We start from the raw sequence: 15,908 nt of genomic DNA, 5'->3' as shown, positions 1-15,908 counted from the left end.
ATCAACAATCTTTCATTCATGCTTTTATTGTTAACCTTACAATAGACGTACTTACATATTTCTAAAACTTGTAAGAGGCCGCCATGGCACAGCGGCACAAGGTGCGACTGTAATACGACGGTTGCGGGTTCGATCCCCCACTCGGGAGAATTGCTATTTATTAATTAATAGTAAAGTAACTCATTCTCCGGTATAAAATATACTACTTCATTTAGGTATTTTCTTCATTTCTTTCAAATACCAGAATCTTTCCCTTATTTATGGCAGCTAGATAACAAATTTAATAGTATGAAGTCTTGATACAGGCCGTTACCGTTATTACCAACCTATATGTTGTAGATACTAACTTGAGTTCTGGACTAACTTTTGAGAAGAAAAAAACATAATAATTTTTGGAAGATTCGAATCAAAAATAAACAAAAAACAATCGTCGTTTTTAATATCAAAACCTAAGGAAGTATAAGTCTTTTTACAGTAAGGGATACAAATGTAAGTATCTTAGTTGTTATTATAAAGATTAAAAAAATATCGGGCGGAAAGGACAAAGCGAGCAGAAGTAATTACAAAATCCAAACTATTTGTTGGTGAAAACGTAAATCTATTTTATTTAAAAGGAGTCCGATCCGCATCCGCCTAAGTTCATATCTCCTTATCCCTTAAAACAAACCCATCTTAAATTCGATTCTCACTTCTCACCGAATTCTAGAAGCATTGCGTGTTGAGTGGCAGAACTCAACGCCGCCTTTTGCTTCGTTACCAGAGTGAGAAAATTAAATGTTTCATTTCTGAGTGGGAATGGAACTAACAACCTACCGCGTTTACAGTGACACGAGTGCCCCACGTTTGTCCTAAGTACTTACATAAAACTATTATTTATTTTATGGCGCTGTGCGCATCAAGAAATTATTTACATATACGTAAAAGTCACGTGTCAACTTTTATCATACGATTCGCAGCACTAATGTTCTATTAACCACTAGTATTTTTATATCTAACGATTATAATAATGACAGGTAATTTTCAGCAAAAAAGCAGTTAAAATATATATATATTCAAATATAATAGAGGCCACTCGTGGGGTAATTTCCTTTCTTTCTTTGCCCCGCAAATGACGCAATGCCTCCAGAATTCGACGGAAAGTAAGGAGCAGAGTGTCTTAACACTAGGCCCCCTCTGACTATCATGCTACATGCGATATGCATCTTAAAGCTGAAGAAATAATTATAAAAAATACTTAGGTCAAACTGCTTATTTACGTAATTTTATTACAATATAAAAACTTTGAAAATACTGTTGGTTCAAGAATAACTAGAAATTTGCAATTCTACTAGTATAAGTTATATAATTACATATATAAGAGTATAATAAATCTTATTTATACTTTAAATATAATGTTAAAGTTTTAGTTTCCAAAATTATGGATAAATTTAATGTAGACATACATAAGGGTAATGAAATGAAATACAAAAAGTTCATTATATAATAATTTTAATATTTCAAATTAATTTTATCCAGATTAGAAGACAAATAATTTAGTGAATTAAAAGTATTAATTCTTAATAATGTAATTATTTAAATTTACTTACATCTCTTAGAGATTTATTGCAAGTACAGCTCTCCTATTCGAATTTCATGTCATTCTAATAATAATATATCTGCTTTGAAAGGCAGTTAATACATTTATATGTACATAAAAATATATTGCACCATATATTCGAGTTTTAAACTGTTAAATTCATATGTGTTTCCTTTTTGTTCACTATTCATTTATAAAATACAAAACTGAATTAATAATCTATTTTAAAACATAATATTGAAGAAGTCATTGGTAAAAAATTTTTTTGCAAATTATGTGTAATTTTTTTTAATTTTACAAGTTATTTAAGATTTATATTTATCCCACAGACAATCAATAACCCAAGAAAACAAAAAAAGTACACTGACATATAAAATATGCACTTATCTAATATAAATAAAATGTATAGCATTAAACTACAACATAAATAATTATTAGCCTTTTAAAATGATAATATCCTACACCAGCAACAAAATAAACTAAAAATAAATTATTATTTTTATATCCTTATTCTGGTAACAAGACAAAGCAAGGCATTAAGTTCTGCCATTCAACAAGCAATGTCTCAAATATTGGGGAGAAATTGGGGATTAGAGTTTCTTACCAAATAGGTTTCATCTGCCTTTAGTGCTATATACAATATGGTGAAAAGCTAAAAAAATAGATATTTTTTTAATGTTTTCTATCATATGTGCGTCTTCTTTGGTCATCTATTTTGTTGAGGTAGTATGTGCCAGGGAAAAGGATGTCTATTGATCCTGATGGTTCATACGGGGCTGTGTGATAGTTTTCTGTTCTAACTTGCATGAGGTCAGAGAACATTTGTGGTGCCACAGCCACCCTTTTATTCAACATTTCAACATTTTCATGTAATGAGTTAATTAATTTTTCTAATTTTGAACCAGCACTCATGTCATTGCATATATTAATAGAATACATTGTAGAAGCCAGTCCGGAGCCATAAGAGAATAAAGCAAACTTTTTACCAATTAGTTGGTCAGCAGATTTACTAACTAAGTACGATACAAGTCCACCGTACAATGAAGAAGTGTACATATTTCCTACATTACGTGCAACATAAAGTGATGGCTTTGTTTTATCGTCAAATAGTTCCTTGCTATATGTCATAAATGCTTTCTCAACATCTCTATCAAAGTATGTGTTTTCTCTTTGGTATGAATTAAACTGAGATAGTCCTGGAAATTGTTTTTCTCTCTTCCCTTCTTCTGCATTCAAAAAGTCATTAAAACAAACTCTAGCTAGTGATTTTTGAACTAATTTACAATATGGTGAATGAAACAACATACCATCCAAGCTAAGTAAACCTTTGAAATTAGGGTCCACATTCCTCATTTTTTTACAAAATAAATTATAACAGTTATCCAAAGCGCTAAGGTAACAGTGAATTGATAATTTTCCATCAACGTAAGGGAATTCAGATGCTAAGTCAGGCTTATAAAAATCATATGCATGAGTCATATAAGAGGCTCGGACTCCACAATCAAAAACTAATGGTGCATCAGGTCCTATGAGCATAGCCACTGCCCCCGCACCTCCAGTAGGCCTAGCTGGACCTTTTCCATATACAGCTATATCTCCAGCTACAACTATTGCCTTTCTCCCATCCCATGATGATGATTCCACCCAGTTAATTGCATTAAAAAGAGCAGCAGTTCCACCATAGCATGCATTAGTTGTATCAATACCTTCTATATCAGTTGCTCCTTCTTTGGCAAATAAAGTCATAAGAAAAGTTTTTACACTCTTACTTTTGTCAATAATTGTTTCTGTACCAACTTCAAGTCTGCCAATGTCATGGAGATTTATATTATTCTTCTCAATCAAATTGTGTAGAGCAGTGAGACACAAAGAATTAATATCCTCTCGATCTGAGCAAAATCCCATTTTACTTTGTCCCAATCCTATCGTGTATTTCCCAGCGGCCACTTCATCAAACTTTTCCAATTCCTCTTGATCCACATATTGCGAAGGAATATATAATTCCATGGCAAGAATGCCAACATTTTCTACTTTGTTGGCCATGATTACGGTAATATGACACGATTATAACTTTCACGGTCACGGTGAACACGTTAATCAGACGAGAGAATACGAACGAACTGTAGTCTGCCGCGTCTCAAGCGAGACTCCGGTCGGTGCTTCGCGAGCCTCAACTATGTGTGATGACGAATGTACAGTCAATAGTGAGTGACTCGACAGTCCACGACGTTACCGGCACGCAATTAATGTACCATTGACCTACTGCGGAAGTTACCAACTTTCTTTTACTCTTACGGCATTTAAAGATAACATTGGTTACGTCGCACCATAAATGATGCGTTTCGGATAAAACAAGTTGAAATATGTGTATAGTTATAATAAAATGTATAATTTCATTCAGAATTTGAAATACAACCAAAACTCAAATGTAATTTAGAGCATGCAATGCGGCTTTTCAGCATTACATTTTTGACTGGTCCGTCACCATTTTGACACGTGACATATCCACTTGCGTTATGAAATTGATAAGGTTAAACATTAGACTAGCTGGTGTCAAAACTATTTTAAACATATTTTTAATATATGCTTGAAATTCTATAATATTAAAATATACATGTAACTTAAGTTTGCGTCATATAACATTTCTTTTAATAAAATAAAGATCTAGTGTAAAAAAACTACTCGTGGGAAATTCCATAAAATAATTTATTCAAGTGTATTGGAAAAACTATCTACTTTTTACATAACTTCAGTGTATTAGTTTTTTTATAGTTATTCTAGTTCAGGTTAAAAACTACGATAGATATCTGCACACATTCTTATCGTTTAAAAATTGATGTATAGTTGATGTTATCTTACACACTTGAGATAATTTTAGACTTTGGTCTCGTCTGACGCAATTTTGAAAATCTTAAAGTAATATTGCGTTTAGCGATCAATGCATATGGACATGAATTTAATTATTGTTATATGAGATCTCTGGTTAGTCACAGTGTGGCCTTGAGTTTCGCCATCCTATATACAAAAGACAATGTCTCTAAACATTGGAAACCCTCTACAGCCTCACGTAACAAATACAAAAATGCGTTACAATAAAAAATATTAATGTATCTATGCATAAAATATATTTTTTAAGGTTCGTAAACTAAGCCTAGTATAAATGTACCCGTTGAGTAGACGTACAATTAAATAGACATAAAAAGCCACCTGTGAACATGATATGGGTTCAGTGAATTCCTCAACACACCATCAACTTTCACTTGCTAACGGTCATCGCGCCATTCTTGACCCAGTATTAGTTAACGAGTTTAAAATTTAACGCTGACCGACGACCACCTTTAAATTTGATTCTTTTTTTCTATATATTAATTGCGAGTTGAATTGCGGAGCTTAATGCCGCGCTTTGCCTCGACGCCAGAGTGAAAAAGTAAAAATATGGCTTAATGAGAAAATATGAAAATTTTTCATTTCCTCGCATAAACACGTCGCGTTTAGTTGATTAAGTTTTAGTAGCGCAGAGCTGAATTTCACTGTCTTACAAGCAATACTTTTAAAATTTCCGTAAAGTGGAAAAATACACCATAAAAAAATAAAAAAATATAAAATTTCCTTATTCTTTATAAATAATTTATTAAAATGGAGATATAAATAAAACGAAACGTTTTAAAGGAAACATTTATTTTAATTATCTTTTTTTTAATTTTCCTACGTAAAAACATTTGTATGTGTTCGAATTTATTTTGTTCTATCGTAAAGTTAAAACTTCTACTTATACATAATTATGTAAAAAATACTAATTAAACATTTTTCTTTTTTGCGTGACTTTGTAGGTACCTAGTATATTTTACGTCAGAGTTTCTAATGATTTATATTTATTATAAAAAAAGTAACACGCAATTAAAAATATATTTGATGCTAATATAAACGTTGTTTTAAAACATAGCTTATACGTCTTAGCAATAGCGTAATTTTTTATCTTCATGCTGTATTCTGCACATATTCCCGACGTCCGGACTTGATTAAAGAAGAATCTTCATTTTTGTTTTAAACTCTAATACAATTATAGCATTTATAATCAAAGTAGGTATATTACTCTTTTACGCATTAAGTATAATTATGATCTTACATCTTATTATATCTTTAGTTTAGACTGAAGTATTATACATTTAGAAACATAAAATTATTCCAACATTTAATTATGGAATTAGTCAAATTATCTTTTTACATTTGAAAATATCATAGTCTCTATATTGTTACGATTATAAAAAGTAAAATATATTTTTTAATAGTCTCTATATCTTGTTCGATGACTTTGGAATGAACTTGTAGAATTTCACACCTGTAAATATGAGTAGGTATATATAGATGACATTCAAAGCATCGAAGACGCAATCATTACAAACGCTATAAAAATTGTTTATGAGTAATAAAAACTGGTTAATAAAGATTAAAATGCAACATCTAATTGCATAAGGTTAATTAACGCAATAATGTTTTTCAGTTACACGCTTTTCCTAATAAGCTAGTGGCGAAATTTAACGCCGCTCTTTCTTTATCTAATCTCTCTTTATCTAATCACGAGGGGGGAAATTAGACAACAATAGGATCCCATTGCACTACGACGGTTTAAATAAAATATTTTTATTTAAGAAAAAAGACAGTTGTATATGTTTGCCTGTTATTTTATTTTTATTACATATTTATGATAATTAAATTATCATTTGTTTGATATTTTATTATTTTTCTCGATATTCACTATTTATTAAAACATAAATATATAGGTAGGTATTTATCTTAATTAGTACTTACCTGAAGGATTTATTCTCGTCTCAAAGTCACCTTCAGGGCCGAAAGTGCGGTATTTTTCTTCTTTGTAAAGATCCTTAGATTATACATAATAAGTAGAATTAACTTCGCTTTACAAAGTAAGTAGAATAAGTAACGTAGAGTAACCAGTAACATATAAGAAAGTAACAAAAAGAAATTGCCTCCCTGTTTACGATTAGCTAATACATATTTAGTATTGATGTCAGTCGTGGTGCAGGGGTACAAAGTGTGACTGTAAACGGGAGTGATTGTGGGTTCGAGCCCCATTTCAGAAAATTAAATATTTATATAATTTTTTATTTGTGAGGCATCAAGATGAAAAGGCTCAAGCCTGTATTTCAGAAAAAGTTCGAGACTTTAAATTTTATTACGGAACCGACCGACCGAGCGCTTGTTCGGTTTTTTATATATTTTTTTTATTTTTCATAAAAAGTTATGAAAACGGTATTTTTTTATTTTCAACGTTTTACTGATTGCGTAAATAGTAATTACTTTTAATAATCATCATCAAATAAAATTTATATTCTAAGCCTTTAAAAAAAGCTACATACATACATAGCTTCACGCTTTATCCCTAGCGGGGTAGTCAGAGAGAACGGAGCGCCAAACGCTACGGTCTCTACGTATCTCTTTCGCCTTGTCCACCGCCTTCACCACTAATCCGTTCGTGCCCAAACCAGCTGACCACGTTCTTCTTCATTCTCACCGTGACATCCTCGATAGTACCTGCCATTCTGTACATGTTTTCATTACGGATTCAATCAGCTAAGCTGACTCCACGGCATAATATCATATAATGTTTTACCTGTACTTCATATGTTTGCTTTGTTATCTTCATATCGTCAAAGGAGACTTTTAAGGTGTAAGGAGCGCCATCTTCTCGCCTGCTCACAAACGCTAGTGCGTAAGATCCATCGGATAGCTCCCGGTTCCAAATCTATTGAGAATATGAAAATTTATTAGAGAATATGAGAATTTTCTTTGGGTGGTTTGTATGGAGCAGAGTGGCTTATCACTAGGCTCCCTCTGCCTACCATACATACCTACCTTCGTTCGGGATATAACGTAAAGTTAAGAAAACTGTCATTGAATACATATCATAAGTAAAGAGTGAATATGAAGAGAATTTATATAAGTACTAGTGGACCCGAACGCGGCTACGCCCGCTTGAACTAAACCAATATTTATTAAATATATTTATGAAATAATTTCCAGTTTTCAATTGAGAGAGATGCGTTAAGCAAGCTCATTTTGGGTGACGTTTTCTAACAACAAAATTAGCAAATCGTTGCTTAGCAACGGTCGCATAGCGACGGTTATTATTAATATGGCGGAATAAATTGCATGTCAGATTAATAAGTATTTTAACATATTGGTATATATCGAAAATATTACAAATATGAGAAAAAAAAGTCTCCTATATTCATCCCGAGACCCTCAAGTATCTCTATATGAGTATTTTATCTCAATTAAATTAGCGGTTTGGTCCTGATTGCTTAAAAGACAGACAGACAGATAGACAGAGTTATTTTCGAATTTATAATATAGGTATGGATTAGAAAAAAAACCCTACGTAGCGTGTTAATATTTTTTAATTTACCTCGCATTTAGATTTATTCCACACTCGTAGACCTTGCTTTCCCAAACTATCTTGATCTATTGCTATAATGTCTTTGTTCAGGAGTATTTCCTTGAACTCCGGTCTGATGGTGCCCAAGTCAACACTCATGAGTAAAGGAGCGGCGAGTATCGACCATACTGCCATTTGCACCTTGGCTTGATCCAATGATAAGCCATAGTTGCCTATTATAAGCTGAAAAATAAAATATTTTAGAACATTAAATGAAAACAAGTGATTCTATTCCAAATTCGGCAGAATTCGCTATTTCCAATTTCTCTCTCTGGTGGCCAGTCGCCATTAAATACGTAATGTTTAAAAAATTGGACGGTGCTTGGAGAACGGAGACTAGGTTCACTCTGCCTACCTTGCTATGTGCAGGACACAACGTAAAGCTTAAAAAAACAAAATATAGAAACATTGGATATTTCAAGATGGCAACCTTAGCAATGCATTTGAGATGTAATGCAGTTATAGCTTCAACCTTCGCATCTTCAACGATGTTCCGTATTGATGAATAAGTGAAGAGATTTTGTAACTATAAATATTTCAAGTACGATTACGTAAACGGGACAGATATTGGGTTCGATTTCCATCCGAGAAAATGAAATATTTAATATTTTAATCTCTTCGCTCATGTGCCAAGGCAAAGCGCAACGTTAAGTGCCGCCATTCAACACATTGCCTTCAGAAATCGGTGGAAAATAGAAAACGAAGTGTCTTAACACTATGTTCATTGGGCCTACCCTGATGTGTTCAGGATAGCTGTGAATAGCCGTGAAGCTATAAAAAAAAACAAAAAAAAAATCTATTGTATGCAGAAACGTGTAAAATGATAATTAAATAACGGAATACATTATCTTAATTAATTATTATCTATAGTACATTGTAAGCTACATATCAATGTAGTTCTTGTAAACACGAACATGCTGAACGTCGTAGAGTTATTACATAGACGTCATGTATGTGTGTTCGTACGGAGAGCTACAGGTGTCATGTCTCTCTCTCTTTTTGTTTTTCTACTATTTTAAAACATAGCAAAAAATACATAAAAAGATTAGTTAAAAACTATAGGTTGCATGCCGCTAACTTTTAGAAAGTATCAATGCCAGCATTTCATATAATTAAGAGCCGCAAAAATTAAGAAATCGTACATTTATTACTTTAAAAGATGATTTATTTATGTACTTATTAAGACATAAATTACTATTATTAATGTATTAACTTCTTATTCTCCATATTCTTTGAAAATATACCTACCTATATATAAAATATTTTTAATTTGTATGTGTGTTAGAAATGAAAACCTTATTACCATATCAGGATCGTTCCAGTTTCCCGGTCCAGCGTATTTAGCAAATTCGTCCTGATGATCAGCGAACCAAGTCATAATTTTAGTTAAAGATGCCCACGAGTCCTCAATGTCATCCCAATTCCGCCATAAATTGCAATGTTTTGCGATTGAAGGATAGTCAGGCTAAAATATAATACACTTATTTTAAAATAATCACGAAGAATAATGCAGACTTCTTAAAAGAATAGGTATTTTCCACTCACTTTGTCTTGATAGGCGGGCCAGCTACAGGAGTATACCATCGGCCTCCCAGTTTCATTCATTAATTTGCCAAAATATGGATATCCTATAAAGCAGACACATAAAATTTTCAAAGCCTAACTTAAGATAATAAATATAATTATACAATTTAAATAAAATTTTGACAATTATTATAAATAAGCTTATGGCCACTCTAACTATAGATTAGTATTTTTATATAGATACATAGATAAGAGAATAAATAAACTTATTGTTATATGTATTTAAGAATATAATATCAAACCTGTGTCCATTTTAGTAGTATTGACGTAACAACCGTCCAGTTTAATATAATCGACGTCCCAGTCAGCAAAACTTTGGACATCTACAGCTTCATGGTCCAATACACCAGGGTAGCCTTGACATGTTTTGGTACCATAATCCTGGTATAAGGCGAATTTAAATCCTCTCTCATGTAGCTGTAAAAATAAATATTCATATTATATGTGAATATTTACAATAGAAAATTAATAACTAAAGTAAGTAAAATAATCTCATTCAAAATAAATCTAAGTACATGAACAAACTACCTCCAGTTAATACCAAGTTAAAATAACTAAAGGTAGTAACTAACCTATTTAAAATATTAGCCTACTTCGAAAAAAGCATAAAAATACCTAAGTATATTTGATGAGGACAAACGCGGTCTTTATTTACAGTTTAAAGATAACAACTTGACCACGACCCTAAAGCCATTAACACGAGGGCCGCCTAATGACAGTTTACAAAGCAATTTATTATGTAAATTAGAAACAATTGCCTTAAAAGTTTTTTTTTTCTTTTTTTTTGTTAAGAGTAATTATGATGCTAACGTTAATTTTTTATTTACCTACTGCTTATAATAAAAAAACATATAAAAAACATCTTTATTTTAAATGTACTTGAAAAATATTTACTAGCAAAAGAAATACAAACCGACAATTTTTGTTGTTATTGTTTTTGTATTAATTTTATATTTCAATGAGAAAAAAGAACCAGAAATCTTGAAAAATCAACGTCGCATTGTTATCATAATAGGTATCAGATAATCAAACACTATCCAAATGTGTCAAAATAAGCATTAATTTTAAAATTTTATGATTTTGACGTCATTAGTTAGACACACAAATTAGTTTTTCCTATTTAATATAATTTTCATAAATATATGTAAATACTTACATAATCAGCAACAGCCTTCATGCCGTTTGGGAACCTTTCCCGGTCGGGTACCAACCGTCCGTCTGTATCGCGTTCCTTTTCCAGCCAACAGTCATCTATACCCACATATGTGTACCCAGCATCCAAATATCCATCTCTTATCATAATATCTGCTGTTCTTTTTATAAGATCTTCACTAAAATATCAAAAAGGCAAAAAAAATTTTTTAAATGCAATAGAAGATTGCTATTTTTGAAAAAGATTACAATTTCACCATTAAAAAATATATTTTTAAAATAATGTTTTTATCATTTGGTCTTTAAAGCTACACAGCTACAACATAGAGAATTGTAACCGAAACATTAGAAATTTATGGAAAAAATCAGCTTCATCCTATATCTTGTATGTAGCAGGGTAGGCAGAAGAAATCTAGTGTTAAAACACTCCGCTCCCCACTTTCTTTTTTTTTTTTTTTATTTTATTAAGTTTACCAACGGCTCATACATTATTACATTTCAGTAAATCTAACTTAAAAACTAAAAACAATTAATGTACTGCCACTTAAAGATAAACACTGCATGCAATATAAAGTGGTTGTGAACAATCGTGAAATGGTAATTTATATAAACATAGCTTTGCAAATAAATAAGCGCGTATCAAAATTATATAAAAATATACTAAAACTAAATTAAGGGATACACACATATATATACGAGTATACCATAAATGGGTACATAACCAGGAGCATCAGTAATAACATAATTTACACACATTGTATTGATTTCTTAAAAGCTGTTATAGACATTTTAAAGATATCAATATTGGTGGACACACTACATTTCTTGTTATAAAGTGAACTTAGCCTTGTAATAGGAGAATTAGAACCCAATTTTGTTCTCCGTTGCGGTGGTGCAAACAAACGGATAGGTTTTCGAGGTATTTTACGGGGTATAGTAAAAGAGAGTTTAGAGAAGAACTTTCCACAGAATATTAATGAAAACAAAAAAGAATATTACCTTATACATTCACTTGGATACTTTTTACAGTCTATAATGCATCTAAACCTTTGCCACGTCAACCAACCCATAGGTGGGGTCAACGCCAAATTATTGTCAAGTCCATAGCCAACCGAAATTAATGCCGTGAAAATGAAAATAAATATAGCCATCTATAACAAAAAACGAGAAATATTAACAAAAAAACACGTATAGAACTTCAACTATCGTAACTAACAATTAAAATTATATATAAATACGTACGTACGATTCGAATATCTTTAAGTGTTTTTTGATTATATTTTAATTGTAGTGTCTGAACACTGACGTCTATGTGCCAACAAGTGGCGGTTACAAAAGGTCGTATTTATTCCTATTAGTGTTGATAAGGTAGTGCTTCAACATTCTACTCAGCATGCAGCTATCTAGACCATCTCATAAATTACTGTTATCTATACAAAAGTAATAATGTTTGAACATTAGCATCGTTAAATGGAAGCTATTTAACTGTTTATTTAATAAATTAATTAAATCAGCTTCACGCTCTATCCCGCAGAGTGCAAGGTATGCAGAGTGAACCTAGTGCTAGGACATTCGTTCCCCGCCCAATTCCAGATTTCATTATATGTTGATTGACGGCGCTTTGCCTCAACACTAGAGCTAAGAAATGGACATTAAATTTAATTAATTAAACGATATATTTAATTTGCCTATAACTCTGTCAACCACCTGTAGGTAGGTACGAGCCTCACGTCGTGTATCATCTTCATCTTTGAGGCCAGTTATTGCAAACTCGACTGGTTGTGGGTTTGATTCCCATTCGAAACAATGTGTTGCTTTGTTATCCCCTCTCTGGTAGCACAAAGCGGTGCTTTGATTACCGCCACTCATCAATTATAAATATATATAAAATCGAAAGGTCACTCACTCATCACGAAATCTCAGAAACTACATGTGCTAGGAATCTCAAATTTAGCATAGGAGTTATTTATAGGACGTAGATGCTCGCTAAGACGGGAATTTGCAATATTCGACTTCTAAGGGGTTGTTTTTGAGCTTGAAAGTTTATATGAAACTTCGTTACTACAAATGCTAGGAGCCTCAAATTTTGCATAGACGTCACTAGGACGTAGTCATGGAGACAGAAATTAATAGTAACATAGTTCACGCGGGTGCAACCGCGGGCGGGCAGCTAGTCAATTACAATGAAATATTGTGCGGAAAATATGGAACGGAGTGTTTTAACACTAATTTCCCTCCCGCTGGCGAAACCGCTGAACTGTGGAACCTAGTTTTACCTAGGTTGCTTTAAATACATACATTATTTATGTCTGTAAGATATCCAAATTTTTTTGTTATCAATGAATGCGCAAAACCTTGGACCCCCATGATGTTCCAGTACAACATTCCATATGAATATTGTAACCGAAAGTTACTTTTATGTTTCCATGTGAAGCTGCAAGTACCCTACTTCCATTTCATTTCAATCACTTTCCGTCGAAATTTGAATTGCGTGCGTTGCGTTTTCCTCGTTACCAGAGCGAAGAAATGAAAATATTAAATATTTCATTTGCTCAAATGAGAATCGATCCCACAACCTGTCGAGCTCCCGCACCTCGACTACCCTTTATTATTCTTTGATGAAATATGATAATATATTTTTTTTTATCTTCACGCAGTATCCCGCACACAGCAGAGTAGGCAGAGGGAACGTAGTGTTACGACACTCCGTTCCCCACTTTCTGCCGAATTCTGGAGGTATTGCGTGTTGAATAGCAGAACTCAACGCCGCGCTTTGCCTCGACACCAGAGCGAAGAAATGGAAATATAAATTTAAATTAATATTTCATCTCCTCAAATGGGGATCGAACCCACAACCAGACCCAGTCGGTTTTATCTCTGTGCCCTTGCGCCACTGCTGGCCACTGATTTTTATTTTTTTTGTTATAAAACGTACTAAAGCATATAAAGGAGCGAGTTCAATGAATCCATTTTTTTATTTTCACAGGTGTGGCGTAGAATTCTAATTCTTCTCAATAAACAATAGGTATCTACGCTATACGAAAAAATACAAGACTTTTTTTTATTATAGCGTGGTCATTGCTCTTTTAAAGTTTTGTATGTATAGTCGAATCAAACAATAACTGTGAGAATTATAATTATAATTTAATGTAATGTGATGTTATTTAGAAATAACAAAAACATTTCCTTTCTTTGTTCTTTAAATTTAATTAGACATGATAATTATCAAATGTGGAACTATAAATGTACAGCAGAACGATTTGATAATTTGGGCGCATTAAATAAATGGTGACAATAACAACTTAGATTTTAAGAAATGAATACCGAAGATAGTTTACGTATAAAACATGAAAATTCAGAAAAGAAGAATAGTATACAGAAGTTGGTGGATGAAGCAAAAACATATCTTATGGTTTTCATTTAAAAAAAAATATTATAATTAAGGTTTGATACTCAGTATTCTGGAAATCAAAAATCTAGAAGTAAAATTATTTTAAAATATCATATCTGTTCAAAGTTAAACTCTAGACGCCCCCAGAAAAATCACTATATACGCTAATGACCAAGCTTTACTTTTCATGGACTATTTAATATTTTAGTCCCACTGTTAACAAAAAATGAATAGCGCGACGTTCTCCTATTCAACATGCAATTGCCCAATAATTCGATAGAAAGTGAGACATGGAAGTGTGTTACACGGGAAACGAGACTTTTAATTCTAGGTCCCCAGGTTCCCTCTACCTAGCCTGCTATGTGGGAGACACAGCAAAAACTCGCTATTTACTTCCAAAAAATCCCGCTTTTCCCCAAGATAGAATCAAATAGCACTGCATGAATCTATCCTAAAGCAAATAAAATGTCGGATAATTGTTGTAAATACAAAACTTAATGTCTACATATAAGAATTTATTTTATTTAGCTAATTTTACATACATGCGTAAACAAATATATATGTAAAGCTAAATAATATACAAGGAATTTATAATTACCTACCTACGAGGTAATATTTCATTTAAAATTGCGTATTTTTAATTAAATAAAATTTTAAAGTACATTAATTATTACATACATACATTAATAAAAAAAAACTCAAATGAACAAAACAAAATTCAACCAAAATCATATCATTATCTCATTATATTATAGAAATAAAAACGACCATAAACAAAAGCTCAATTATCTATATATATAAAAGGACTTGTCCTCACTGACTGAGGTAAGACGCACGCACAGCCGTAACCGCTCATGGTAGAAACGTGAAATTTGGACAGATGTTTACTTTCGTAATCTGGACATCCACTAAGAAGGGATTTTGGAAAATTATAACCCTAAAGGGGCGAAATAGGGGTTGAAAGTTAGTATGGAAAAAAATTTAAATCGACACCGATTCTTATAAAATTTGAAATTCAGACTCTTAAAAGTATTTAATTGAACACGTGTTTCATGATTTTCTAGAATTCTTTTCATAAGGGTGCAAATAAGGGGTTGAAAGTTTGTATGGAAAAATTATTAAATCGCCACCGATTTTTATAAAATTTGAAATTTAGACTCTTAAAAATATTTCATTGAACACATGTTTCATGGTTTATTAGAATTCACCCCTAAATACGTAAGCGAAGCTGCGCGCGTCCGCTAGTTAACAATATAACGCAAAAAAGACTATTGTTATTTAGACGTGAGGTTATTTACAATAGTTAAGAGGCCGTGTGCTACACAAAACTGAAAACAGAATTTAAATAGTTCTCCAAATACAATTAAACTACTTATTTAGTTAAAAATATTTAAACGACATTTACTAAGAAAATTCCACAAGCAACTTACCTTATTTATACAGTGGCTCCTAATTTGTCTCTTATTTATCCTCTGCCTATATGGCGAAGTTCAGTTAAAATTCAAAGATGCCATCAGGTGCATTCCGTTCTACGTTACCTCTGTTTAAGAATTTGATAGAAAAAATGTGTTTTTTTGCTAACTATTAATTAATTATTCTAGTCGTTGTTAAAAATTTATGTCAATTGTTCAAATATTTTAGTTGTTTTAATTAACCTATCAGATATGGTTATTTAATTAATATTAATTAGATAATTTACCCTTCTTTTAGCAAAGGGAATGATCATAATGTATGTTTTTGGTATTAAA

At 32.0% G+C, this 15,908-nt stretch overlaps 2 protein-coding genes across 4 annotated transcripts; both read right to left on the bottom strand.

Annotated features, from left to right (window-relative positions):
* Positions 1 to 1,471: 1,471 nt before the first annotated feature.
* On the bottom strand, positions 1,472 to 4,073 carry Hmgs (hydroxymethylglutaryl-CoA synthase). Its single transcript, XM_085197291.1, has one exon. The coding sequence runs from the start codon at positions 3,617 to 3,619 to the stop codon at positions 2,249 to 2,251; it is 1,371 nt and encodes a 456-aa protein (XP_085053417.1). The 5' UTR covers positions 3,620 to 4,073; the 3' UTR covers positions 1,472 to 2,248.
* Positions 4,074 to 5,237: 1,164 nt separating this feature from the next.
* LOC146531938 (alpha-N-acetylgalactosaminidase-like) lies at positions 5,238 to 15,734 on the bottom strand. 3 transcript variants are annotated; one of them, XM_085196960.1, is made up of 11 exons: positions 15,591 to 15,733; positions 12,016 to 12,199; positions 11,769 to 11,920; positions 10,774 to 10,948; positions 9,860 to 10,034; positions 9,579 to 9,661; positions 9,337 to 9,498; positions 8,004 to 8,216; positions 7,209 to 7,340; positions 6,386 to 6,458; positions 5,238 to 5,915 (listed from the first exon to the last, which is right to left on the bottom strand). In XM_085196960.1, the coding sequence occupies exons 3-11, from the start codon at positions 11,918 to 11,920 to the stop codon at positions 5,869 to 5,871; spliced, it is 1,212 nt and encodes a 403-aa protein (XP_085053086.1). In that variant the 5' UTR covers positions 12,016 to 12,199; positions 15,591 to 15,733; the 3' UTR covers positions 5,238 to 5,868. The 3 variants fall into 3 exon arrangements, with proteins under 3 accessions (XP_085053086.1, XP_085053087.1, XP_085053088.1); XM_085196961.1 differs by lacking the exon at positions 12,016 to 12,199; XM_085196962.1 differs by lacking the exons at positions 5,238 to 5,915; positions 6,386 to 6,458 and adding an exon at positions 6,967 to 7,137 and having other exon boundaries at positions 15,591 to 15,734.
* Positions 15,735 to 15,908: the final 174 nt, after the last annotated feature.

The sequence above is a fragment of the Heliconius melpomene genome, chromosome 14 (genome assembly GCF_056956725.1).
Source record: "Heliconius melpomene rosina isolate 202511_hmr_F chromosome 14, ASM5695672v1, whole genome shotgun sequence".
Taxonomy (NCBI): Eukaryota; Metazoa; Arthropoda; class Insecta; order Lepidoptera; family Nymphalidae; genus Heliconius; species Heliconius melpomene.
Note: the sequence above shows the minus strand (reverse complement) of the source record. Positions and strands in the feature narration are given on the sequence as shown.